The following is a 27,758-nucleotide window of genomic DNA, read 5'->3' as shown; positions in this document are numbered from 1 at the left end:
AAATCTGCAGCCTCTGGTTATCGACCACCTCATTCTTAACCCAGGATATTGCCTTAATATTGATCTGTGCAGTGAGTCCTGTCCATCCCGTGACTGCCAGTCACAATGCCCATTTCCAAAGGGTAACAGCGCTGGCAGGTGGTGAGCAAGGGAACTGCAGCCCTGGCTTAGAACAACGTGCCTTCACTTTAAACCCTTCCTGAGACGCAAAACTCACTCAAATTTGCGAGGAACATTTAAATGAACTTTATGTTCTTAATCTTCATGATTCTTTCTTCAGATTAACAACAGGTTTGTGTGAAAATAAGTTTATTTAGTTAAATATATAACTGAGATTTACTGTCTAAACTGTCAGATAAAGATTAGCCCATTGGGCCCCTTGCACCCGAGGAACTGATCCCCCCAGGAATCAGCACCTTCAGGAAAGGATGGGGGGTGAGGGGAAGAAAATCATTAAAAAATATATACATTTAGCTTTTGTCACATCCAGCCTCAACTATTGCCATGCTCTCCTGGCCAGCCTTCCACCCTCCACACTCTTCAGCTCATCCAGAACTCGGCTACATACACACAAAAATTTGCAGGGCTACGGGGAAAGGGCGGGGGAGTGGGACTCGCTGAAGTGCTCTTGCAGAGAGCCAGCACAAGCTCGACGGGCCGAATGACCGCCTTCTGTGCTGTAACCATTCTATGATTCTATGATACACAGACATTACAAGGAAACAGGCCATTCAGCCCAACCAGTCCGTGACAGCCTTTCCCTTCCTGCGAGCAAATAGTTCTAATCACCTTTACCCGCCCTGTTCCCATCTCCCTTCATCCCCCTTTCCTTCACCCTCCTCTCCGATCCAAATCCTGAGTGTTGACAGTTTCTGCCTCAACCACTAACCCTGGGAGTGAATCCCACAGATTCACAACTGTGTGTGAGAAGAGGTTTCTCCTGCCCTCTGTTCTAAATCTCTGACATTTAGGGGGAAAAATGTGGTATCGCCCCATTTGGGGCGCCAATATTGGCGGTGCGCAAAGATTATCGCCTGGCGCTAATTATCGCCTATGACAGCAAACTTGGCTTTTATCGCCTCTGGAGGTGATTGGAGCGCTAAATCAGGCGCTTCACACCTGTCTTAAGGCGCAAAGGCCGAGGAGCGAGGCGCTACCTCAGAGCGCTGGCGAAGCGAGGAAGGGCAAATCAAAATAAACCTGCAAAGTGGACAAATGGGCAATGGGCGGGGGGGGAGCTAAACACGATTAAAATCACTAAGGAGATGGTACTCAGTAAAATAATGGGACTTAAGGTGGATAAATCCCCCGGACCTGATGGCCTACATCCTAGGGTCTTGAGAGAAGTGGCGGTAGGGATTGTGGATGCATTGGTGATTATTTTCCAGAACTCCCTGGACTCAGGAAAGGTCCCGGCAGATTGGAAAACTGCTAATGTAACACCCTTATTTAAGAAGGGAAGTAGACAGAAGGCTGGAAACTATAGACCGGTTAGCCTAACATCTGTGGTTGGCAAAATGTTGGAGTCCATTATTAAGGAAACAGTTGTAAGAAGTCACACAACACCAGGTTATAGTCCAACAGCTTTATTTGAAATCACAAGCTTTCGGAGCGCTGCTCCTTCTTCAGGTGAAGTGGAGAAATGCATAAAGACACAGCTTATATAGTCAGAGAATCATGTCAGATGTTTACAGGTAACCTTTCCAACTGCCATTTATCACACCTCGGCAGGGAGATAATCACAGCAGTCAAAGGCGTGAATGGTGTCCAAACAGGTCAGTCAGGGAAACATTACATCAAAGAACAATGAGGTGGGGTCACAAGGGGTCAAATATTGCAGATGCTGGGGTCTGTATGAAAAACAAAAAAAACACAAAAAACATTTTTTTTGGCTGGAAATCACAGCAGGTCCGGCCGCATCTGTGTAGAGAGAACAAGCCAATGTCGACTCGAGTCTGGATGACCCTGCATCAGGTGGGGTTACATGTAGCGTGACATGAACCCAAGATCTCGGTTGAGGCCGTCCTCATGTGTGCGGAACTTGGCTATCAGTTTCTGCTCGACGATTTTGCGTTGTCGTGTGTCTCGAAGGCCACCTTGAAGAATGCTTACCCGAATATCGGAGGCTGAATGTCCTTGACTGCTGAAGTGTTCCCCGACTGGGAGGGAACACTCCTGCCTGGTGATTGTTGCACGGTGTCCGTTCATCCGTTGTCGCAGTGTCTGCATGGTCTCGCCGATGTACCATGCTCCGGGGCATCCTTTCCTGCAACGTATGAGGTAGACAACGTTGGCCGAGTCACGAGAGTATGTACCATGTACCTGGTGGGTGGTGTCCTCACGTGTGATGATGGTATCTGTGTTGGTGATCTGGCATGTCTTGCAGAGGTTGCTGTGGCAGGGTTGTGTGGTGTCGTGGTCGCTGTTCTCCTGAAAGCTGGGTAATTTGCTGCGAACGATGGTCTGTTTGAGGTTAGGCGGCTGTTTGAAAGCAAGTAGTGGAGGCGTGGGGATGGCCTTAGCGAGGTGTTCGTCGTCATCGATGACATGTTGAAGGCTGCGAAGAACATGGCGTAGTTTCTCCGCTCCGGGGAAGTACTGGACGACGAAGGGTACTCTGTTGGTTGTGTCCCGTGTTTGTCTTCTGAGGAGGTCTATGCGATTTTTCGCTGTGGCCCGTCGGAACTGTCGATCGACGAGTCGAGCGTCATATCCCGTTCTTACAAGGGCGTCTTTCAGTGTCTGTAGGTGTCCATCGCGTTCCTCCTCGTCTGAGCAGATCCTGTGTATTCGCAGGGCTTGTCCATAGGGGATGGCTTCTTTAACGTGGTTAGGGTGGAAGCTGGAGAAGTGAAGCATCGTGAGGTTGTCCGTGGGCTTGCGGTAGAGTGAAGTGCTGAGGTGTCCGTCTTTGATGGAGATTCGTGTGTCCAGGAATGAGACTGATTCTGAGGAGTAGTCCATGGTGAGTTTGATGGTGGGATGGAACTTGTTGATGTTATCGTGTAGTCTTTTCAGTGATTCTTTGACGTGGGTCCATAGGAAGAAAATGTCGTCGATGTATCTGGTGTATAGCGTTGGTTGGAGATCCTGTGCAGCGAAGAAGTCTTGCTCGAACTTGTGCATGAAGATGTTTGCGTATTGGGGTGCGAATTTGGTCCCCATGGCTGTTCCGTGTGTTTGGGTAAAGAACTGGTTGTCGAAGGTGAAGACATTGTGGTCAAGGATGAAGCGGATGAGTTGTAGGATGGCGTCTGGAGATTGGCTGTTGTTGGTGTTGAGTACTGAGGCTGTCGCAGCGATGCCGTCATCGTGGGGGATACTGGTGTAGAGTGCCGAGACGTCCATCGTGGCGAGGAGTGTTCCTGGTTCAACTGGTCCGTGGGTGCTGAGCTTCTGTAAGAAGTCTGTAGTGTCGCGACAGAAGCTGGGGGTTCCCTGTACAATGGGTTTCAGGATGCCCTCGACATATCCAGAGAGGTTCTCACACAGGGTTCCGTTGCCTGATGCGATAGGACGTCCAGGTGTGTTGGCTTTGTGTATCTTTGGGAGGCAGTAGAAGTCTCCCACGCGGGGAGTACGTGGGATGAGAGCATGTAGGATGCTTTGAAGGTCTGGATCGAAGGTTTTGATCAGTCTGTTGAGTTGGCGGGTGTGTTCTTTGGTCGGATCTGCGGGTAACTGTCTGTAGTGTTCCTGGTTGTCCAGTTGTCGGTATACTTCTTTGCAATAGTCCGTTCTGTTCTGTATGACGATGGCACCTCCTTTGTCTGCTGGTTTGATGACGATGTTGCGGTTGGTCTTGAGAGCGTGGATGGCGTTGCGTTGTGCTCGGGTGACATTCTGGACTGTCTTGTGAATGCGGCTGATGAATCTGGCGTTGATGCATCTCCTGACAGCTTGAGCATACATGTCAAGCTTAGGGCAGCGACCCTCCGGAGGGGTCCAATTTGACTCTTTCTTCTTCGGTCGCTGCACTGCGGATCCCTCTGTCTGCTGTTCCGGATCATTGATTGTCTCATTGGGTTCGCTGCTGACATCTTGGGATTTGTGGAAGAATTCCCGGAGCCTCATTCTCCTGATGAATTCCTCTGTGTCTGCCGCGAGACCGATGGGGTCCATTTTGGTGGTGGGGCAGAAATTGAGCCCTCGGCTGAGAACTTCAATTTCGTCTGGTTGAAGGGTGTGGTCAGACAGGTTGACGATGGATTTCCCTGTGGTTTCAACCGTGGTACCGGGGGAGGCTTGGTTGCTGCTGCTGGTGATGCCAAGTTTCTCAAGCTTCCTGTTCTTGGTGTGCATGTAGGTAGCGTAGTTCCGTTGCCTTGTTTGTTTGGCGGTGTCTCATAGCTGGTCTGCTGCGTCCTGAGCACAGGCTGAGAACATGGACTCCATCTCGGTTTCGAGGTTGCGGCGTCTGCTGTAGAGCTGGTGTACGAGATGGTTGAGGAGTGTGCGAGAGGTACGACGGCAGAGTCTCTCAGCGTAGTCTGTGTTGTAGGTCGACTTGAGTGGGTTAGTGATCTGTAGTCCTTTCGGGATCTTGTCTGCTTTCTTGCATCTCTGTAGAAACTTGATGTCTGTGTCGATATGCGCGATCTTCTTGGAGATCCTCTCCACTTTGAGCCGGCAGTTTGTGGTGTCGATAGTAGCCATGGTGTGGAGATGCCGGAGTTGGACTGGGGTGGACAAATGTAAGAAGTCACACAACACCAGGTTATAGTCCAACAGCTTTATTTGAAATCACAAGCTTTCGGAGCGCTGCTCCTTCTTCAGGTGAAGTGGAGAAATGCATAAAGACACAGCTTATATAGTCAGAGAATCATGTCAGATGTTTACAGGTAACCTTTCCAACTGCCATTTATCACACCTCGGCAGGGAGATAATCACAGCAGTCAAAGGCGTGAATGGTGTCCAAACAGGTCAGTCAGGGAAACATTACATCAAAGAACAATGAGGTGGGGTCACAAGGGGTCAAATATTGCAGATGCTGGGGTCTGTATGAAAAACAAAAAAAAGACAAAAAACATTTTTTTTGGCTGGAAATCACAGCAGGTCCGGCCGCATCTGTGTAGAGAGAACAAGCCAATGTCGACTCGAGTCTGGATGACCCTGCATCAGGTGGGGTTACATGTAGCGTGACATGAACCCAAGATCTCGGTTGAGGCCGTCCTCATGTGTGCGGAACTTGGCTATCAGTTTCTGCTCGACGATTTTGTGTTGTCGTGTGTCTCGAAGGCCACCTTGGAGAATGCTTACCCGAAGATCGGAGGCTGAATGTCCTTGACTGCTGAAGTGTTCCCCGACTGGGAGGGAACACTCCTGCCTGGTGATTGTTGCACGGTGTCCGTTCATCCGTTGTCGCAGTGTCTGCATGGTCTCGCCGATGTACCATGCTCCGGGGCATCCTTTCCTGCAACGTATGAGGTAGACAACGTTGGCCGAGTCACATGAGTATGTACCATGTACCTGGTGGGTGGTGTCCTCACGTGTGATGATGGTATCTGTGTTGATGATCTGGCATGTCTTGCAGAGGTTGCTGTGGCAGGGTTGTGTGGTGTCGTGGTCGCTGTTCTCCTGAAAGCTGGGTAATTTGCTGCGAACGATGGTCTGTTTGAGGTTAGGCGGCTGTTTGAAAGCGAGTAGTGGAGGCGTGGGGATGGCCTTAGCGAGGTGTTCGTCGTCATCGATGACATGTTGAAGGCTGCGAAGAACATGGCGTAGTTTCTCCGCTCCGGGGAAGTACTGGATGACGAAGGGTACTCTGTTGGTTGTGTCCCGTGTTTGTCTTCTGAGGAGGTCTATGTGATTTTTCGCTGTGGCCCGTCGGAACTGTCGATCGACGAGTCGAGCGTCATATCCCGTTCTTACAAGGGCGTCTTTGCCCTTGTATTTGACCCCTTGTGACCCCACCTCATTGTTCTTTGATGTAATGTTTCCCTGACTGACCTGTTTGGACACCATTCACGCCTTTGACTGCTGTGATTATCTCCCTGCCGAGGTGTGATAAATGGCAGTTGGAAAGGTTACCTGTAAACATCTGACATGATTCTCTGACTATATAAGCTGTGTCTTTATGCATTTCTCCACTTCACCTGAAGAAGGAGCAGCGCTCCGAAAGCTTGTGATTTCAAATAAAGCTGTTGGACTATAACCTGGTGTCGTGTGACTTCTTACATTTGTCCACCCCAGTCCAACTCTGGCATCTCCACACTAAGGAAACAGTAACAGAGCATTTGGATAAACATAATTTAATAGGACAGAGTCAGCGTGGTTTTATGAAGGGGAAGTCATGTTTGACAAATTTGCTCAAATTCTTTGAGGATGTAACATACAGGGCGGATAAAGGGGAACCAGTGGATGTAGTGTATTTGGACTTCCAAAAGGCATTTGACAAGGTTCCACACAAAAGATTACTGATCAAGATAAGAAATCACGGGATTGGGGGTAATATACTGGCATGGGTGGAAGATTGGCTATCTAACAGAAAACAAAGAGTTGGGATAAATGGTTCATTCTCGGGCTGGCAATCAGTAACTAGTGGTGTTCCGCAGGGGTCAGTGCTGGGACCCCAACTCTTTACAATCTATGTTAACGATTTGGAGGAAGGGACCGAGTGCAACATATCCAAGTTTGCCGACGATACAAAGATGGGAGGGAAAGCAGTGACTGAGGAGGACATAAAAAACCTGCAAAAGGACATAGACAGGCTAAGTGAGTGGGCAGAGATTTGGCAGATGCAATATAATGTTGGAAAGTGTGAGGTTATGCACTTTGGCAGAAAAAATCAAAGAGCAAGTTATTATCTAAATGGAGAGAAACTGCAAAGTGCTACAGTACAAAGGGATCTGGGGGTCCTGGTGCATGAAACACAAAAAGTTAGTATGCAGGTGCAGCAGGTGATCAGGAAGGCCAATGGAATCTTGGCTTTTATTGCAAGGGGGATGGAGTATAAAAACAGGGAAGTCTTGCTGCAGTTATACAGGGTATTGGTGAGGCCACACCTGGAATACTGCGTGCAGTTTTGGTTTCCATATTTAAGAAAAGATATACTTGCTCTCGAGGTGGTTCAGAGAAGGTTCACTCGGTTGATTCCGGAGATGGTAGGGGATAGTATCATTAGGGGGATAGATAGAGTTCTTTGCAGCCGAGAGCGAGAGTCCCGAAGGCTGTGTTGCCTGCCCGGTGCCAGGGTTAAGGACATCTCCTCTGGGCTGGAGAGAAAGTGGGAGGGGGAGGATCCAGTTGTTGTGGTCCATGTTGGTACCAACGACATAGATAGGACAAGGAAGGAGGTTCTGCTGAGGGAGTTTGAGCAGCTAGGGGCCAAATTAAAAAGCAGAACCACAAGGGTAATAATCTCTGGATTACTACCTGAGCCACGTGCAAATTTGGCTAGGGTAAATAAAATTAGAGAGTTAAATGCGTGGCTCAAAGCCTGGTGTGGGAGAAATGGGTTTTGCTCCCTGGGACACTGGCATCAGTACTGGGACAGGAGAGAGCTGTTCCGTTGGGACGGACTTCACTTGGCCAGTGCTGGGACTAGAGTCCTGGCGAATCGAATAACTGGGGCTGTAGAGAGGGCTTTAAACTAATTAGTGGGGGGGAGGTTTTAAGAGAGCGAAAAATAAAAATGACAGCGGAGAAGGCAATAGAGCAAGGTAGCAGTGGGGGAATTAAAAACCAGAGCGTGTCAGGAAGGGACAGAATGTATAATGATAAAGGTAAAGTAGTAAAAGGGGTAAAAGCAGGAATAAATTCTCAGAAAACATATTTGAAAGTTCTTTATCTGAATGCACGCAGCATTCGTAACAAAATTGACGAGTTGACGGTACAAATAACTACACATGGGTATGATCTGGTGGCCATTACGGAAACATGGCTGCAAGATAATCATGACTGGGAACTAAACATACAAGGGTATTTGACAATTAGGAAAGACAGACGGGAAGGAAAGGGAGGTGGGGTTGCTATGTTAATCAAAGATGGAATCACTGCAATAGTCAGAAGTAGCGGTAGGGATTGTGGATGCATTGGTAATAATTTTCCAAAACTCACTGGACTCAGCAAAGGTCCCGGCAGATTGGAAAACTGCTAATGTAACACCCTTATTTAAAAAGGGTAGTAGGCAGAAGGCTGGAAACTATAGACCTGTTAGCCTAACATCTGTGGTTGGTAAAATGTTAGAGTCCATTATTAAGGAGACAGTAACGGGACATTTGGATAAACATAATTTAATAGGACAAACTCAGCATGGTTTCATGAAGGGGAAGTCATGTTTGACAAATTTGCTTGAGTTTTTTGAGGAAGTAACATACAGGGTGGATAAAGGGGAACCAGTGGATGTAGTGTATTTGGACTTCCAAAAGGCATTTGACAAGGTTCCACACAAAAGATTACTGATCAAGATTTTAAAAAAACACGGGATTGGGGGTAATATACTGGCATGGGCGGAAGATTGGCTATCTAACAGAAAACAAAGAGTTGGGATAAATGGTTCATTCTCAGGCTGGCAATCAGTAACTAGTGGTGTTCCGCAGGGGTCAGTGCTGGGACCCCAACTCTTTACAATCTATGTTAACGATTTGGAGGAAGGGACCGAGTGCAACATATCCAAGTTTGCCGACGATACAAAGATGGGAGGGAAAGCAGTGACTGAGGAGGACATAAAAAACCTGCAAAAGGACATAGACAGGCTAAGTGAGTGGGCAGAGATTTGGCAGATGCAATATAATGTTGGAAAGTGTGAGGTTATGCACTTTGGCAGAAAAAATCAAAGAGCAAGTTATTATCTAAATGGAGAGAAACTGCAAAGTGCTACAGTACAAAGGGATCTGGGGGTCCTGGTGCATGAAACACAAAAAGTTAGTATGCAGGTGCAGCAGGTGATCAGGAAGGCCAATGGAATCTTGGCTTTTATTGCAAGGGGGATGGAGTATAAAAACAGGGAAGTCTTGCTGCAGTTATACAGGGTATTGGTGAGGCCACACCTGGAATACTGCGTGCAGTTTTGGTTTCCATATTTAAGAAAAGATATACTTGCTCTCGAGGCGGTTCAGAGAAGGTTCACTCGGTTGATTCCGGAGATGAGGGGGTTGACGTATGAGGAAAGGTTGAGTAGGTTGGGACTCTACTCATTGGAGTTCAGAAGAATGAGAGGCGATCTTATCGAAACATATAAGATTGTGAGGGGGCTTGATCGGGTGGATGCGGTGAGGATGTTTCCACTGATGGGTGAGACTAGAACTAGGGGGCATAATCTAAGAATAAGGGGCTGCCCTTTCAAAACTGAGATGAGGAGAAACTTCTTCACTCAGGGTAGTAAAGCTATGGAATTTGCTACCCCAGAGAGCTGCGGAAGCTGCAACATTAAATAAATTTAAAATGGAGATAGACAGTTTCCTAGCAGATAAGGGAATTAGGGGTTACGGGGAGCGGGCAGGGAAGTGGACGTGAGTCTAGATTCGGATCAGCCATGATCCTATTGAATGGCGGAGCAGGCCCGAGGGGCCGTATGGCCTACTCCTACTTCTTATGTTCTTATGCTGCTCAGTACCCAAAACTCCTTCACACAGCGTTGAATCTCTCCAGAAGTCTCTCTCTCTCAGAATGCGTGGTGCAAAAATGTCACCGACAAAAAAAGGCAGGAAGCGGTCACCTTTAGATAGCGCTCCCCTAGTCCCTTTCTGACAGCATAACGCTCCCCTCAACCTGTCGTTGTTAGCGGCAGGCGGTAAGGCGGGGGGCGCCACTCAATATCCGGTCCGGGGCATTGCGCACTCGAATGACGTCATAATCTGCCAGCGCAGGAGACCGTGGTGGTAATGTTTAGCGCTGCCGCAAAATGTCTAGTTAATTTCGCAAGCGGCGCAAACATCACCGCGCCCGGCCTCTAGTTGCTTTGCGCCCCAATTGGCACCCTCTTAAGGTGCTAACGGGAGGCGCAAACAACTGAACTTTTCCCCCTTAATCTTCCATCTCTGGCCCCTTGTCCTAGACACTCAATTACTGCAAACAGCCTGCTTCTCTCTTCTCTGTCCCATCCTTTCATCATTTTAAACACCATCATATTTCCCCATAATCCGTGTTGTTCTAACAAAAATACCCCACTTTTCATAACCTAAGAAATAGGAGCGCAGTAGGACATTTGGTCCCTCGAGCCTGCTCTGCCATTTGATAAGATCATGGCTGATCTTGTCTTGGCCTCAACTCCAGTTTCCTGCCCACTCCCCATAACCCTTGACTCTCTTATCGTTCAAAAATTTGTCTATCTCTATCTTAAATATATTCACTGACTCCGCCTCCACAGCTCTCTGGGGTAGAGAATTCCAAAGATTCACAACCCTCTGAGAGAAGAAATACTTCTCCGTTTTAAATGGGCGACCCCTTATTCTGAAACTATGCCCCCTAGTTCTAGATTCCCCCATGAGGGGAAACATCCTCTCAGCATCTACCCTGTCGAGCCCCCCCAGTACTTTACATGTTTCAATAAGATCACCTCTCATTCTTCTAAACTCCATTGAGTATAAGGCCCAACCTGTTCAACCTTTCTTCATAAGACAACCCCTTCATCTCTGGAATTAACCTAGCGAACCTTCTCTGAACTGCCTCCAATGCAAGTATATCCCTCCTTAAAAAAGGAGACCAAAACTGTACGCAGTACTCCAGGTGTGGCCTCACCAAGGCCCTGTACAATTGTAACAGGACTTCCCTACTTTTATACTCCATTCCCTTTGCAATAAAGGCCACCACTCCATTTGCCTTCCTAATTACTTGCTGTACCTGCAGGCTAACTTTTTGTGATTCGTGTACAAGGACCCCCAGATCCCTCTGTACCGCAGCATTTTGTAGTCTCACTCCATTTAAATAATAATTTGCTTTTTTATTTTTCCTACCAAAGTGGATAACGTCACATTTTCCCACATTATACTCCATCTGCCAAATTTTTGCCCACTCACTTAACCTATCTATATCCCTTTGCAGGTTCTTTGGGCTAGAAATTCAGTAGGCTTTGCGCCCAGTTTTCGCCCAAAGAGGGCTTTTGCGCCACTTGCTGAGCTTTCGCCGATATTCAGCGCTGCGGTAATGGCAGCGTTAGCCAGTAGTGCTGCGCCGCCACCGATGACGTCATCGGTGTGCGCAGTGCCCCGCTACCGGCCCGACCGCCATATTGAGTTGCAGCCGCCTCTTCCGCAGCGGCCGCAAACAGCGATCAGAAAACGGGGCCGTACTGTAGCGTTAGTGGGGCGAGTTAAGGCGGATGTGCGGCCGGCCGCTTTTTCGGCGGCCGCCTGCCCGCACCTCCTTCCCCGGCCTCCTCCACCACCCCCCCCCCCCCCCCGCGGCATTGCCGGCTGTTTTCCGGGAGCCCGACACTTCTCCGTGGTGCCAGGCTCATTTGCCGGCACTAGCGAGCGGCGATCTCGCTGTTGCAGGCACCTCCCCCTTAAGAGAGGGAGGAAGGCCTGCAGTACCGCAGCCTGCCGCTCCGCAGCGGGTGGCGCTGCGGCACCTAGCGCGCCGATATTCAGTTTCAGCGCCCCAAGCGGGGGCGCCGAAACCCTTGAATAGCGGCCGGCTTCGACGTGGGGCGCTGAAACTGAATTTCCGGCGGGCGCAAGTGGCTCTGCGCGCAGCGGTAACTTCTGGGCGCAAGCGAGCTGGCGGGCCCAAACTGAATTTCTAGGCCTTTGTGTCCTCTTCACAACTTGCAACCCCACTATCTTTGTATCATCCCCAAATTTGGCTACATTACACTCAGTCCCTTCATTCAAGTCATTAATATAGATTGTAAACAGCTGAGGCCCCAGCACTGATCCCTGCGGCACCCCACTAGTTACAGTTTGCCAACCTGAAAATGACCCATTTATCAAGGGATATGGGGAGAAAACAGGGACAGGGTACTGAATTTGGATGATCAGCCATGATCTCATTCAATGGCGGAACAGGCTCGAAGGGCCGAATGGCCTACCTGCTCCTATCTTCTATGTTTCTATCCCAACTCTCTGTTTTCTGTTAGTTAGCCAATCCTCTACCCATGCTAATATATTACCCCCAACCCCGTGAGCTCTTATCTTATGCAGTAACCTTTTATGTGGCACCTTATCGAATACCTTCTGGAAATCCAAATACACCACATCTACTGGTTCCCTTTTATCCACCCTGCTCATTACATCCTCAAAGAACTCTAGCAAATTTGTGAAACATGATTTTCCTTTCATAAAACCATGTTAACTCTGCTTGACTGTATTATGATTTTCTAAATGTCCGGCTACTACTTCCTTAATAATGGACTCCAGCATTTTCCCAATGAGCGATGTTAGGCTAATTGGCCTATAGTTTCCTGCTTTCTGTCTCCCTCCTTTCTTGAATAGGGGTGTTACATTTGTGGTTTTCCAATCCACTGGGACCTCTCCAGAATCCAGGGAATTTTGGTAGATTACAACCAATGCATCCACTATCTCTGCAGCCACTTCTTTTAAGAACCTAGGATGCAGGCCATCAGGTTCAGGGGACTTGTCCACCTTTAGTCCCATTAGTTTTCCTAATACTTTTTCTCTAGTGATGGTGATTATTTTAGAAACATAGAAAAATAGGAGCAGGAGTAGGCCATTCGGCCCTTCGAGCCTGCTCCGCCATTCAATATGATCATGGCTGATCTTCTATCTCAATACCATATTCCTGCTCTCTCCCCATACTCCTTGATGCCTTTTGTGTCTGAAAATCTACCTATCTCCTTCTTAAATATATTTAGTGACTTGGCCTCCACAACCTTCTGATAGAGAATTCCACAGGTTCACTACCCTCTGAGTGAAGAAATTTCTCCTCATCTCAGTCCTAAATGTCCTACCCCATATCCTGAGACTGTGACCCCTCGTTCTAGACCCCCGAGCCAGGGGAAACATCCTCCCTGCATCCAGTCTGTCTAGCCCTGTCAGAATTTTATACGTTTCAATGAGATCCCCTCTCATTCTTCTAAACTCTAGTGAATACAGGCCTAGTCGACCCAATCTCTCCTCATACGACAGTCCTGCCATCCCAGGAATCAGTCTGGTGAATTTTCGCTGCACTCTCTCTGGCAAGTTCCGATACAAAATATTTGTTCAAAGTCTCTGCCATTTCCCTGTTTCCCATTATTAATTCCCCAGTCTCATCCTCTAAGGGACCAACGTTTACTGTAGTTACTCTCTTCCTTTTTATATACCTGTAGAAGCTCTTACTGTCTGTTTTTCTATTTCTTGCTAGTTTACTCTCATAATCTATTGGCTAAATAACAGAAAACAGAGTTGGGATAAATGGGTCATTTTCAGGTTGGCAAGCTGTAACTAGTGGGGTGCCGCAGGGATCAGTGCTGGGGCCTCAACTAGTTACAATCTATTAATGACTTGGATGAAGGGACCAAGTGTAATGTAGCCAAATTTGCTGATGATACAAATATAGGTGGGAAAGCAAATTGTGTGGAGGACGCAAAGAATCTCCAAAGGGATATAGACAGGTTAAGTGAGTGGGCAAAAATTTGGCAGATGGAGTATAATGTGGGAAAATGTGAGGTTATCCACTTTGGTAGGAAAAATAAAAAAGCAAATTATTATTTAAATGGAGGGAGACTACAAAATGCTGCGGTACAGAGGGATCTGGGGGTTCTTGTACATGAAAGACAAAAAGTTAGCATGCAGGTACAGCAAGTAATTAGGAAGGCAAATGGAGTGTTGGCCTTTATTGCAAAGGGAATGGAGTATAAAAGTAGGGAAGTCCTGTTACAACTGTACAGGGCATTGGTGAGACCACACCTGGAGTACTGTGTACAGTTTTGGTCTCCTTATTTAAGGAAGGATATACTTGCATTGGAGGCAGTTCAGAGAAGGTTCACGAGGTTGATTCCGGAGATGAAGGGGTTGTCTTATGAAGAAAGGTTGAGCAGGTTGGGCCTATACTCATTGGAGTTTAGAAGAATGAGAGGGGATCTTATTGAAACATATAAGATTCTGAAGGGGCTTGACAGGGTAGATGCAGAGAGGATGTTTCCCCTCGTGGGGGAATCTAAAACTAGGGGGCATAATTTCAGATTAAGGGGGCACCATTTTAAATCAGAAATGAGGAGGAATTTCTTCTCTGAGGGTTGTGAATCTTTTGGAATTCTCTTCCCCAGAGAGCTGTGGAGGCTGGGTCATTGAATATATTTAAGGTGGCGATAGACAGATTTTTGAAAGGTAAGGGAGTTATGGGGAGCGGGCAGGGAAGTGGAGTTGAGGCCAAGATCAGATCAGCCATGATCTTATGGAATGGCGGAGCAGGCTCGAGGGGCCAAATGGCGTACTCCTGCTCCTACGTCTTATGTTCTTGTCTTCTTATCTTCTCTCTCTTTACTTTTTTAGTCATCCTTTGCTGGTTTCTAAAAATTTCCCAATCCTCTGGCCTACCACTAATCTTCGCAGCACTGTTTTCAATTTGATACCATCCTTAATTTCTTTAGTTAGCCACGGATGGTTCATTCATCCCTTGGAGTCTCTCTTTCTCACTGGAATATATCTTTGCTGAGAGTTATGAAATAACTCTTTAAATGTCTGCCATTGCTTGTCTACCATCTTACCCTTTAATCTACTTTCCCAGTCCACTTTAGCCAACTCTGTCTTCATGCCTTTGTAATTGCCTTTATTTAAGTTCCGGACACTAGTTTGAGACCCAAGTTTCTCACCCTCAAACTGAATTTGAAATTCTAACATGCTATGATCACTTTTCCCTAGAGGATCCTTTACTATGAGATCATTAATTAATCCTGTCTCATTATACATTACCAGATCTAAAATAGCCTGCTCCCTGGTTGGTTCCACAACGTATTGTTCTAAGAAACCATCCCGAATACACTCTATGAACTCTTCCTCATTGCCAATTTGATTTGTCTAATCTGGATGAAGATTAAAATCGCCCATGATTATTGCAGTACCTTTCTTACAAGCCTCTATTATTTCTTGATTTATACTCTGTCCTATTGTGTAGCTACTGTTCAAGAGCCTGTAGACCACTCCCACCAGTGACTTCTTTCCCTTATTATTTCTTATCTCCACCCAAACTGATTCTACATCTTGATCTTCTGAGCCAGTATCATTTCTCACTACTGTACTGATCTCATCCTTTATTAACAGAACTACCCCACCTCCTTTTCCTTTCTGCCTATCCTTCCGAAATGTCAAATACCCCATAATATTCACCTTGCAACCATGTCTCTGTAATGGCTATCAGATCATACCCATTTATTTCTATTTGTGCCGTCAACTCATCTATCTTGTTACAAATGCTGCATGCATTCAGATAAAGAGCTTTTAATTTTGTTTTTTTCAATTCTTTTTTCATATTTGTACCCTCCCTAAAGCCTCAATATCCTTCCTATAGCGCGGAGCCCAGTTCCACACACGGTGCTCTCAGAAGCACTATAACACTGATATAAACCACACCCCTCACTAACACTGATACATCACATCCCTCACTAATGCTCTGATATCCCCCACACCCCTCACAGTAACGCTCTGATATACCCCTCACTGTAACACTGATCTACCCCACACCCCTCACAGTAATACTCTGATATACCTGTGTTATACACAATAAATCATTTTCTCTTGAACAGAAAGTGTTGGGTGAGCTGTTTCCTGCGTGCGACGGCAGCGTGCTGGTGAGTGAGATTGACTACGTGGACACGTGGAAGGTGAGTCTTGAGTGGAATATTATTGCAAATCGATTTGTTAACAACGAATCGACACCGAAGGCAGGACGCCTAGGATAGAAGCTGGGAATAACTGATTTTGGGAATCCTGTGGGTTCCCAGCTCCTTGGCATCACTGTTCTTCCTGAGACAGGTGCAGGATATGGGAAGTGCCAACTTGCCCCTGCTGCCTGTCTGGCCAAGATCGAGAACTTCTGCGGGGTCGAGTGTGCTCTATAGGGATGAGCTCTCTCGCTGTTCTATAAGAATGAGCGCACTCCCTGTTCTATAGGGTTGCACACGCAATCCCTGTTCTGTAGGGTTGCACGCTCACTCCCTGTTCTGTAGGGTTGAGCGCGCACTCCCTGTTCTATAGGGTTGAGCGCGCACTGCCTGTTCTATAGGGTTGAGCGCACTCCCTGTTCTATAGGGTTGAGCGCGCACTCCCTGTTCTATAGGGTTGAGCGCGCACTCCCTGTTCTATAGGGGTGAGCGTTCACTCCCTGTTCTCTAGGGTTGAGCGCGCACTCCCTGTTCTCTAGGGTTGAGCGCGCACTCCCTGTTCTATAGGGTTGAGCGCGCACTGCCTGTTCTATAGGGTTGAGCGCGCACTCCCTGTTCTCTAGGGTTGAGCGCGCACTCCCTGTTCTATAGGGGTGAGCGTTCACTCCCTGTTCTATAGGGTTGAGCGCACTGCCTGTTCTCTAGGGTTGAGCGCGCACTCCCTGTTCTCTAGGGTTGAGTGCGCACTCCCTGTTCACAGAAATCACAGAAACCTCACAGTACAGATAGAGGCCATTTCGGCCCATCAAGCCTGCACCGACACATATCCCACCCGATCCCCGTAACCCCTACACATATCCCACCCTATCCCCATAACCCCACGTATTTAATCCCCCTAACACTAAGGGTCAATTTTTATCATAGCCAATCAACCTAACCCCGCACATCTTTGGACTGTGGGAGGAAACCGGAGCACCCGGAGAAAACCCACGCAAACACGGGGAGAATGTGCAAACTCCACACAGACAGTCACCCGAGGCCGGATTCGAACCCGGGTCCCTGGCGCTGTGAGGCAACAGTGCTAACCACTATGCCACCCTTAGGGTGTTCTCTAGGGTTGAGCGCGCACTCCCTGTTCTCTAGGGTTGAGCGCGCACTCCCTGTTCTCTAGGGTTGAGCGCGCACTCCCTGTTCATAGGGTTGAGCGCACTGCCTGTTCTCTAGGGTTGAGCGCGCACTCCCTGTTCTATAGGGGTGAGCACTCACTCCCTGTTCTCTAGGGTTGAGCGCGCACTGCCTGTTCTCTAGGGTTGAGCGCGCACTGCCTGTTCTCTAGGGTTGAGAGCGCACTGCCTGTTCCATAGGGTTGAGGGTGCAGTCGCTGTTCTATAGGGGTGAGCGCTCACTCCCCGTTCTGCAGGGTTGAGCGCTCACTCCCCGTTCTGCAGGGTTGAGCGCGCACGCCCCGTTCTGCAGGGTTGAGCGCGCACGCCCCGTTCTGCAGGGTTGAGCGCGCACGCCCCGTTCTGCAGGGTTGAGCGCGCACGCCCCGTTCTGCAGGGTTGAGCGCGCACGCCCCGTTCTGCAGGGTTGAGCGCGCACGCCCCGTTCTGCAGGGTTGAGCGCGCACGCCCCGTTCTGCAGGGTTGAGCGCGCACGCCCCGTTCTGCAGGGTTGAGCGCGCACGCCCCGTTCTGCAGGGTTGAGCGCGCACGCCCCGTTCTGCAGGGTTGAGCGCGCACGCCCCGTTCTGCAGGGTTGAGCGCGCACGCCCCGTTCTGCAGGGTTGAGCGCGCACGCCCCGTTCTGCAGGGTTGAGCGCGCACGCCCCGTTCTGCAGGGTTGAGCGCGCACGCCCCGTTCTGCAGGGTTGAGCGCGCACGCCCCGTTCTGCAGGGTTGAGCGCGCACGCCCCGTTCTGCAGGGTTGAGCGCGCACGCCCCGTTCTGCAGGGTTGAGCGCGCACGCCCCGTTCTGCAGGGTTGAGCGCGCACGCCCCGTTCTGCAGGGTTGAGCGCGCACGCCCCGTTCTGCAGGGTTGAGCGCGCACGCCCCGTTCTGCAGGGTTGAGCGCGCACGCCCCGTTCTGCAGGGTTGAGCGCGCACGCCCCGTTCTGCAGGGTTGAGCGCGCACGCCCCGTTCTGCAGGGTTGAGCGCGCACGCCCCGTTCTGCAGGGTTGAGCGCGCACGCCCCGTTCTGCAGGGTTGAGCGCGCACGCCCCGTTCTGCAGGGTTGAGCGCGCACGCCCCGTTCTGCAGGGTTGAGCGCGCACGCCCCGTTCTGCAGGGTTGAGCGCGCACGCCCCGTTCTGCAGGGTTGAGCGCGCACGCCCCGTTCTGCAGGGTTGAGCGCGCACGCCCCGTTCTGCAGGGTTGAGCGCGCACGCCCCGTTCTGCAGGGTTGAGCGCGCACGCCCCGTTCTGCAGGGTTGAGCGCGCACGCCCCGTTCTGCAGGGTTGAGCGCGCACGCCCCGTTCTGCAGGGTTGAGCGCGCACGCCCCGTTCTGCAGGGTTGAGCGCGCACGCCCCGTTCTGCAGGGTTGAGCGCGCACGCCCCGTTCTGCAGGGTTGAGCGCGCACGCCCCGTTCTGCAGGGTTGAGCGCGCACGCCCCGTTCTGCAGGGTTGAGCGCGCACGCCCCGTTCTGCAGGGTTGAGCGCGCACGCCCCGTTCTGCAGGGTTGAGCGCGCACGCCCCGTTCTGCAGGGTTGAGCGCGCACGCCCCGTTCTGCAGGGTTGAGCGCGCACGCCCCGTTCTGCAGGGTTGAGCGCGCACGCCCCGTTCTGCAGGGTTGAGCGCGCACGCCCCGTTCTGCAGGGTTGAGCGCGCACGCCCCGTTCTGCAGGGTTGAGCGCGCACGCCCCGTTCTGCAGGGTTGAGCGCGCACGCCCCGTTCTGCAGGGTTGAGCGCGCACGCCCCGTTCTGCAGGGTTGAGCGCGCACGCCCCGTTCTGCAGGGTTGAGCGCGCACGCCCCGTTCTGCAGGGTTGAGCGCGCACGCCCCGTTCTGCAGGGTTGAGCGCGCACGCCCCGTTCTGCAGGGTTGAGCGCGCACGCCCCGTTCTGCAGGGTTGAGCGCGCACGCCCCGTTCTGCAGGGTTGAGCGCGCACGCCCCGTTCTGCAGGGTTGAGCGCGCACGCCCCGTTCTGCAGGGTTGAGCGCGCACGCCCCGTTCTGCAGGGTTGAGCGCGCACGCCCCGTTCTGCAGGGTTGAGCGCGCACGCCCCGTTCTGCAGGGTTGAGCGCGCACGCCCCGTTCTGCAGGGTTGAGCGCGCACGCCCCGTTCTGCAGGGTTGAGCGCGCACGCCCCGTTCTGCAGGGTTGAGCGCGCACGCCCCGTTCTGCAGGGTTGAGCGCGCACGCCCCGTTCTGCAGGGTTGAGCGCGCACGCCCCGTTCTGCAGGGTTGAGCACACTGCCTGTCACATGAGGCATGGTATAGATTTTGATTGCCAGTTCTAGATCTTTCTACAGGCCTTGCTGACATGGTGTGCCCTCACAGTACAGAAATGTTGCTTTCCTGTTACCAACAGGCGATGGAGGCTCTGGTGGATGAGGGGCTGGTGAAATCTATCGGTGTTTCCAATTTTAACATTTCTCAGCTGCAAAGACTCCTGTCAGTGGCTCGTATAACTCCTGCAGTCAATCAGGTAATTATCTTCACTACTGGATGGACTATGAAATCTCGTCAACGTCACCTTGTGAATTGATTTACAAAGCCCATATTGATCAACCTATTCCATCTATCTATGTCCTCCTGAACTCCCTTGCCATCCTCCTCGCCTGTATACCCCAGTCAGATCTCACGCACAAATAAATTTCCCAACACTGACCCTGGGGACTCCATTGTTTACATCCTTCCAGATATAAAACATCCGTTAACCACTACTCTGTGTTTCTATCCTTTAACCAACTTCCTATCCTCACTACCACACAACCTTTATATTTTTAATTATTTATTCACGGGATGTGGGCGTCGCTGGCAAGGCCGGCATTTGTTGCCCCTCGAGAAGGTGGTGGTGAGCCGCCGCCTTGAACCGCTGCAGTCCGTGTGGTGAAGGTGCTCCCACAGTGCTGTTAGGCAGGGAGATCTAGGATATTGACCCAGCGACGATGAAGGAACGGCGATATATGTCCAATAATTTTAATATTTTTAATAACATATTTTCAATATGTCTAACACCTTAATTTTATCAACAAGTCCCCGTGCGGTAGACACCTTCTGAAAATCCATATACAACAGGGACAGAGAGACCTGTGGGTTCATGTGCATAGATCTTTGAAGGTGGCAGGACATATTGAGAGAATAGTTAGCAAAGCATATGGGATCTTGGGCTTCATATGAGTACAAAAGCAGGGAAGTTGGGCCACAAATAGAGTATTGCATCCAGTTCTGGTCACCACACTTTAGGAAGGATGTGAAGGTCCTTGAGAGGGTGCAGAGGAGATTTATCAGAATGGTTCCAGGGATGAGGGATTTTAGCTGCAAGGTTAGGTTGGAGAAGCTGGGGTTGTTCTCCTTGGAGCTGATGGTACAAGGACTAGGGGACACAGATTTAAGGTTTTGGGCAAGAGATACAGGGGAGATGTGAGGAAGAACTTTTTTACGCAGCGAGTGGTGAGGACCTGGAACTCGCTGCCAACGAGGGTGGTGGAAGCGGAGACACTCAATGTTTTCAGAAGGAAATTGGATAGGCACTTGAGGGAAATAAACTTGCAGGGCTACGGGGATAGAGCGGGGGAATGGGACTGACTGGATTGCTCTACAGAGAGCCAGCATGGACTCGATGGGCCAAATGGCGGCCTCCTGTGCCGTAATGACTCTAACATCCTCCGCATTTCCTTTATCCATAATCTCTGTTCCAATAATTTGCTTCAGTATTTCTTCCTTATCTATAGTAACTCTATCCAATTGCGGCACCTCCACGGGTACTAATATGTGATAAAAACAGAAAATGCTGGAAATACTCAGCAGGTCAGGCAACATCTGTGGAGAGAGAGACAGAGTTAACGTTTCAGGTCGATGACCTTTCATCAGAACGGGATTTGTTGGCTTTTAGTTTCATTAGTTTCTCAAGTACTTTTTCTCTACTGCTATTAATTACTTTAAGTTCCTCACTCTTAGTTCTCCACCATTTTTGGTATGCTTTTTGTCTTTTCTACTGTGAAGACACATACAAAATATTTGCAAAGGGACATAGACAGACTAAATGAGTGGGCAAAGCTGGAGTTCAGTGTGGGGAAGTGTGAGAGCATCCATTTTGGATCTGAGAAAGATAAATCAGAATATTTTCTTAATGGAGGGAAACTAGAAACTGGAAGAGCAAAGAGCTTTAAGGGTCCAAGTACAGAAATGACCAAATGCCGGTGTGCAGTGTCAGGTGTCTCACGGGTCCTTTTTTTAGCTTCTTCATGTCAGTTTTATTTACAGGTGGAACTTCATCCGTACCTGACTCAGCCTGAGCTGGTGGAGTTCTGTTCGTCCAGAGACATCGTGGTGACAGCGTTTAGCCCACTCGGGTCTCCTGGTCGTACTCAGGCCAAGTGAGTATAATGAGACAGTAAGAAGCCCCACTGCTGGCATTGTCCTTTCAGTGTTCCATTGCAGCTCCCTAGATTTGACAATCTGTGATGACAGGACTGGAGGAAGTCAACTAAAGAGTATTGGACCAGACCTGATGTGATTTCCACAGGAGAGAGTTCACACTGTATCAATTTGCTCATTGAAGAGAGCTTGCTCAATATCTGAAATACAGAAAGTGATGGCGACGATTACGTGCTGTGCAAGACAATATTTATTCTGTGCTTCGGAGGCCTTGGGAATATCCACAAAATCAAAGATTGGGTTAATCTAGATTTGTGCTTTTGGTTTATTTTAGTTCAAAGCTTCATTTTTGAGAAGCTTCTTTTGTTTATTCAACTCTTCAGAGGGTTTGTTAAATGGGGAGGAGTCTGTGACCACAGATTACAGGCGCTCGCAAGAGCATTGGCTGTGTGTGTGTCTCAGTCTCTGTGTGTGCCTCATGTTGGCCTTTATTGCAAGGGGGTTGGAGTATAAGAGTAAGGAAGTCTTACAACAATTGTACAGGGCCTTGGTGAGACCGCACCTGGAGTACTGTGCACAATTTTGGTCTCCTTATCTAAGGAAGAATATACAGTACTTGCCTTGGAGGCGGTGCAACGAAGGTTCACTAGATTGATTCCTGGGATGAGAGGGCTGTCCTATGATGAGATTGTGTAGAATGGGCCGATACTCTCTGGAGTTTAGAAGAATGAAAGGTGATCTCACTGAAACATACAAGATTCTGAGGGGGATTGACAGGGTAGATGCTGAGAGGTTATTTCCCCTGGCTGGAGAGTCTAGAACTATGGGTCACAGTCTCAGGATAAGGGGTCGGCCATTTAGGACTGAGCTGAGGAGGAATTTCTTCACTCAGAGGGTTGTGAATCTTTGGAATTCTCTGCCCCAGAGGGCTGTGGAGGCTCAGTCATTGAGTATATTCAAGGCTGAGATCGATAGATTTTTGGAATCAAGGGATATGGAGATCGGGCAGGAAAGTGGAGTTGAGGTAGATGATCAGCCATGGTCTTATTGAATGGCGGAGCAGGCTCGAGGGGCCATATGTACTACTACTGTTCTTATTTCTTATGTTCCTATGTCTCTGTCTGTGTGATTAGATAAATGGTGAGCAGATTACAGTGGCTCGCACAAGCTCATTGGCTGTTCCATACTTTCCTTTAATATCCTCCCCCACCTTTCCTCCATCCTGATGGCAGTGTCTCGCGCCCAGAGCCCGCCCTCCATGTGCGAGTACAAGTCAGCATCACAGCTCAGCCCCTTCTGCCCTCGTCCTAAACCTGCCCACTGGACCTCTGGAGTGTTTGCATCCCTCTAGCCCAGTGCCTGGGATCATCCTCGTCAATGTGGGTCAGTACCATCCCAGGTTCGGCATTTATCTTCACACAACAATAACAACAAATTGCATTTCTATAGCGCCTTTAACATAGTAAAACGTCCCACAGTGCTTCCCAGGAGCGTAATCAAACATAATTTGACACCGATACTAGAGTAGATGACCAAAAGCTTGGTCAAAGAGGTAAGCTTTAAGGAGTGTCTTAAGGGAGGAGAGAGGCAGAGAGGTTTAGGGAGAGAATTCCAGAGCTTAGGGCCTAGGCAGCTAAATGCACGGCCACCAATGGTGGATGGATGAAAATCGGGGATGCTCAAGGCCAGAATTGGAGTAGCGCAGATATCTCGGACGGGTGTGGGGCTGGAGGAGTTTTTTTTTTACTCATTCATGGGATGTGGGCATCGCTGGCAAAGCCAGCATTTATTGCCCATCCCTAGTTGCCCTTGAGAAGGTGGTGGTGAGCCGCCGCCTTGAACCGCTGCAGTCCATGTGATGGTTACAGAGATGGGGAGGGGCGAGGACATGGAGATATTTGAAAACAAGGATGAGAACTTTAAAATTGAGGCGTTGTTTAACCGGGAGCCAGTGTAGGTCAGCGAGCACAGGGGTGATGTGTGACCAGGACTGGGTGCGAGTTAGGACACGAGCAGCCGAGTTTTGGATGACCTCAAGTTTACGGAGGGTAGACAGTGGGAGGCTGGCCAGGACAGCGTTGGAATAGTCAAGTCTAAAGGTAAAAAAGGCATGGATGAGGTTTTCAGCAGCAGATGAGCTGAGGAAGGGGTGGAGTCGGGCGATGTTACGGAGGTGGAACTAGGCGGTCTTAGTGATGGCACGGATATGTGGTCGGAAGCCCATCTCGGTCAAATATGACACCAAGGTTGCGAACAGCCTGGTTCCGCCTCAGACAGATGCCAGCCCTCAGGACGTCCTGGTGTCTGAAGCAAAGCTAGCACATGTCCCATGTCTTCAGTCAGGAGTTTGAGGAATTCTGCCAGAGACACAGGTTCATGGGCAGACTGATGAATTTATCAATAATTTCTTGTTACAGATTGAATGAGTCTGCTGATCCAAAGGACCTTCTCAAAGATCCAGTGGTGAAAGTTATTGCAGAGAAGCACAGGAAGAGCCCAGCCCAGGTGCGATGGATGTGGGACATTGATTAAAAAGCTTGTTTACAAATTCAGGATCGAGAAACGGAAGCAGTGTCTAATTGTGAAAACTCAGATTAAGACCTGAATGGTTGACAGCCAATGCTGTATCAATCCCAAACTAATTTCACTGCCCCGCTCTCCCCGTAGCCCTATATCAATCCCATGGCCTCTCTCCCTATAGCCCTGCATCAGTCCCAAACTAATTTCACTGCCCCGCTCTCCCCGTAGCCCTAATCAATCCCAAACTAATCTCACTGCCCTGCTCTCTTCCATAGCCTTGTATCAATCCCTAACTAATTGCACAGCCACGCTCTCTCCCTATAGCCCTGTATCAATCCCTAACTATTCCCACTGCACTGCTCTCTCCCCATAGTCCTGTATCAATCCCAAATTAATCCCACTGCCTGCACTCTCCCCATAGCCCTGTACCAATCCCAAACTAATCCCACTGACCCGCTCTCTCCCCATAGCCCTGTATCAATCCCAAATTAATCCCACTGCCTGCACTCTCCCCATAGCCCTGTACCAATCCCAAACTAATCCCACTGACCCGCTCTCTCCCCATAGCCCTGTATCTTACTCTGCTTCAAATAGTTATCCCATTTTTCCTTAATAAAATCCTGCCTCAACCACTCCGTGTCAAGATATTCCATGCTCCTGCATCCCTTTACGAAAAGTAATTTCTCCTAACCCTCTCCTCACTGTGTCTTTAATGTCCCTTCTATAATGAGGCACCTAAAACTGACCACAATCTCTAACAGTGACCTCACCAGTGTCACAAAAATTCATCACTTCTTTATTCTTGTACTCTCTGTCCCTGTTTATAAAACCAAAATACTTTTGTCCTTTTCATGGGTTTATCCATCTGCACTTGCACCTTCAGGTGATTCTGTTTCTGATCCTGGGGTCTCTCTCTCTTCACCACATTCTTCAGTGTGTTTCCATTGGCTTTTCACTCTCATTCTTTTTCCTCCCAAAATGTATTACCTCACACTTCTCCATGTTGAATTGCATCTTCCACCTGTCTGCCCATTCTGCCATCTGTCTATCTTCAGGAAGTCCTTCACTGTTCTTGTGGCTGTTTGCCAAACTTGCTTTATTTTGCTCATTTCTCTCCACAGTGCTCCAGTGAAGAGAGGCCTCATCCTCTGCCTGGGCAAGATTCAAACCCAGTCCCAGGATCGATTCTCATACATAGCCGCACTCTATGTCTGTTATATGCCTCTCCCTTGGAGCTAATTGTCCTTTGTCGTACACAGGTCTTGTTGCGTTTTCATGTCCAGAGAAATATAGCAACTATTCCAAAGAGTGTGTCACCAGCAAGGATCATGGAGAACGCTGAGGTAAATTTCTCACAGACAGCCCACCTGGTCGTTCGGCCAATGGGAGCAGCCCACCCGGTCACCTAATCAGAGGGTGGAAATAGTGGAATATGCTTTGACCCACTGGTGATGAGAGTAAAATGTTCAGCGGCCCTTTTGGAGTTTGATCTTTCCCCTGTATCCATACACTCTGTGTTGCTATGCTCAAGAGCAGCAGTGGGGTGGGGGGGGGCCTGGACCCTGCGGAAAGGGGGGGGGGGACTGGGGGGAGGCTAGACCCTGGGGATTGATTCATGGGCAGAGAAGGAAAGTATTTTTGATTCTACAGAACTGTTGTGATTCAGAAAACATTTCCTTTTACTGCACACTTAATACCTCAGTTACCCGTACCAGTCTTGCACCAGCACACAATCTGGGGGTTACAACCCAGAGGCCCCGTTACACGATCCTGTATTGCATGAGAGGGGCCGTCCCTCCAGGGCAAAGGTCACGATACTGCACATAAGGTGGACTAAATTAACCAATTCATGCCTAGGGACTCTGACTTCAAATAAAATCTCAACTCTCCGGGTAACGGGAAGCTTTGGTCACTGACCAGGTTTGATTTTTGGCAAACTGCAATTGTCCTCGGCATCCCAGGTCAAGAGAGGGGCCGGATGTGCAGGTTGAACTTGGGTCTTCCTGCCCCATCCCTCCTCCGGGACCTCGGCACAAAGTCCTGCCTCCAGGAGAGGGTGAAAAACATTGGCAGCAGCTGCCACAGCTGGTGAAGAGGCGAGGTATCTGCTGGGCCAGTGGGCACTCTTTTGTGAGGGTTTGTGAAGCTTCATCTTGACATTGACTTGTTTTTGATGCAGATTTTTGATTTTGAGCTGACCGAGGAGGAACTGCAGTCGCTGCTCGCATTAAACAAAAACTGGAGGGTTTGTCAGTTACCTGTGTAAGTCGGTCGAATGTGGCCTTATCTTCACCGCGGGGGCGGGGCACGGAGCGGGCAGGAGTGTGGGATTAGACTGGGTGGGATATTAAAGGGTATGGAGAGTGAGCAGGAGAGTGGGATTAGACTGGGCGGGATATTAAAGGGTATGGAGAGTGAGCAGGAGAGTGGGATTAGACTGGGCGGGATATTAAAGGGTGTGGGGGAGAGTGGGATTAGACTGGGCGGGATATTAAAGGGTGTGGGGAGTGAGGGGGAGAGTGGGATTAGACTGGGCGGGATATTAAAGGCTGCGGGGGATTAGACTGGGTGGGATATTAAAGGGTGCGGGGAGTGAGGGGGAGAGTGAAATTAGACTGGTGGGATATTAAAGGGTGCAGGGAGTGAGCGGGAGAGTGAGATTAGACTGAGTGGCTCGTGTGGAATAATATGGGCTGAGATGGATGGATTCCTGCCGATACAAAGTAGAGGATTTCACTTCCTACTCTTGACATATACAAATAAATCCTGGCGAATAAGGCGAATTAATTCGATGTTTCATTTGCTTCCTCCAGGTTGCAAGGTCACCGGTTTTATCCATTTAAGGATTCCTGATCAGCCTAGCTGAAAGTATCTCTGTGCAGACCCCAGCTTCCACAGATGCTGCCTCTTGCCTCTGGGTTTAGGGGTGCCTTCTTTAAAAACTATTGTTTGTGTAAAGAGGATAATTGTGAGGTTTCCCTGTTGGGCTAATTTCTTGCTCCTGCCCTTTCAGCAGGGGTTTGGGGTTGTTTTGAGGGTCGAGGCTGTTTTGGGGGTGGTGTCTGATGCCGGGTGTATCGCTTTTATCTGATCATTGTTCTTGGTAATTTGATGATTTAATTTGGAAAATAAACTTTCAAAAACTGTCAGCAATTTCACCTTTGATTTAATCGGTGACCCCGCCGCCCGCCCCATCTGTTTAATGACAGACCCCAACCTCTAGTGGGTGGGAACAGGAGGAGGCCATTCAGCCCCTCGATCCTGTTCCTCCATTCAATGCGATCATGGCTGATCTGTATCTTAACTCCGTCCACCCGCCCTGACTCCATATTCATTTATACCCTTGGCTGGCAAAAATATATCTATCTCCGATTTAACAACAACTTACATTTATATAGCACCTTTAACGTAGTAAAACATCCCAAGGCGCTTCACAAGAGCGATATAAAACAAAGTTTGACACTGAGCCACATGAGATGTTTGGGCAGGCGACCAAAAGCTTGGTCAAAGAGGTGGGTTTAAAGGAGCATCTTAAAGGAGGAAAGAGTTAGAGAGGCGGAGAGGTTTAGGGAGGGAATTCCAGAGCTTAGGGCCTAGGCAGCTGAAGGCACGACCGCCAATGGTGGAGCGATTAAAATCGGGATGCTCAAAAAGGCAGAATTAGAGGAGCGCAAATATCTTGGAGGGTTGTGGGGCTGGAGGAGATTAGAGAGATAGGGAGCGGTGAGGCCATGGAGGAGATTAGAGAGATAGGGAGCGGTGAGGCCATGGAGGGATTGGAAAACGAGGATGAGAATTTTAAAATTGCGGTGATGGTTAATTGAGCTAGCATCTACTGTTTTTTGTGGGAAAGAGTTCCACGCTTCCATCACACTTTGCTACCTTCTCTCCTGAATGGCCTGCCTCTGATTTTTAAGGTTATGTCCCGTTGTCCTAGACTCCCTCATAATAGAATCATATGGCAAAGGAGGCCGCCATTTGGCCCA

At 49.3% G+C, this 27,758-nt stretch overlaps 1 protein-coding gene across 2 annotated transcripts in view; it reads left to right on the top strand.

Moving 5' to 3' along the window:
- Positions 1-26,921, top strand: part of LOC147116787 (aldo-keto reductase family 1 member B1) — a 66,678-nt gene extending 39,757 nt beyond the window's left edge. Inside the window, exons 4-10 of one of the 2 annotated variants that reach the window (XM_085991973.1) lie at positions 15,626-15,703; positions 19,241-19,357; positions 21,139-21,251; positions 23,670-23,757; positions 25,032-25,115; positions 25,952-26,034; positions 26,586-26,921. In XM_085991973.1, coding sequence (XP_085848099.1) covers positions 15,626-15,703; positions 19,241-19,357; positions 21,139-21,251; positions 23,670-23,757; positions 25,032-25,115; positions 25,952-26,034; positions 26,586-26,625 — 603 coding nt within the window. In that variant the 3' untranslated portion in view covers positions 26,626-26,921. The remainder of the gene's footprint in view (positions 1-15,625; positions 15,704-19,240; positions 19,358-21,138; positions 21,252-23,669; positions 23,758-25,031; positions 25,116-25,951; positions 26,035-26,585) is intronic. The other variant, XM_085991975.1, reaches the window with a different exon arrangement.
- Positions 26,922-27,758: the final 837 nt, after the last annotated feature.

The sequence above is a fragment of the Somniosus microcephalus genome, chromosome 6, assembly GCF_052327205.1.
Source record: "Somniosus microcephalus isolate GS21.2 chromosome 6, FLI_Smic_1.0, whole genome shotgun sequence".
NCBI lineage: Eukaryota > Metazoa > Chordata > Chondrichthyes > Squaliformes > Somniosidae > Somniosus > Somniosus microcephalus.
Note: the sequence above shows the minus strand (reverse complement) of the source record. Positions and strands in the feature narration are given on the sequence as shown.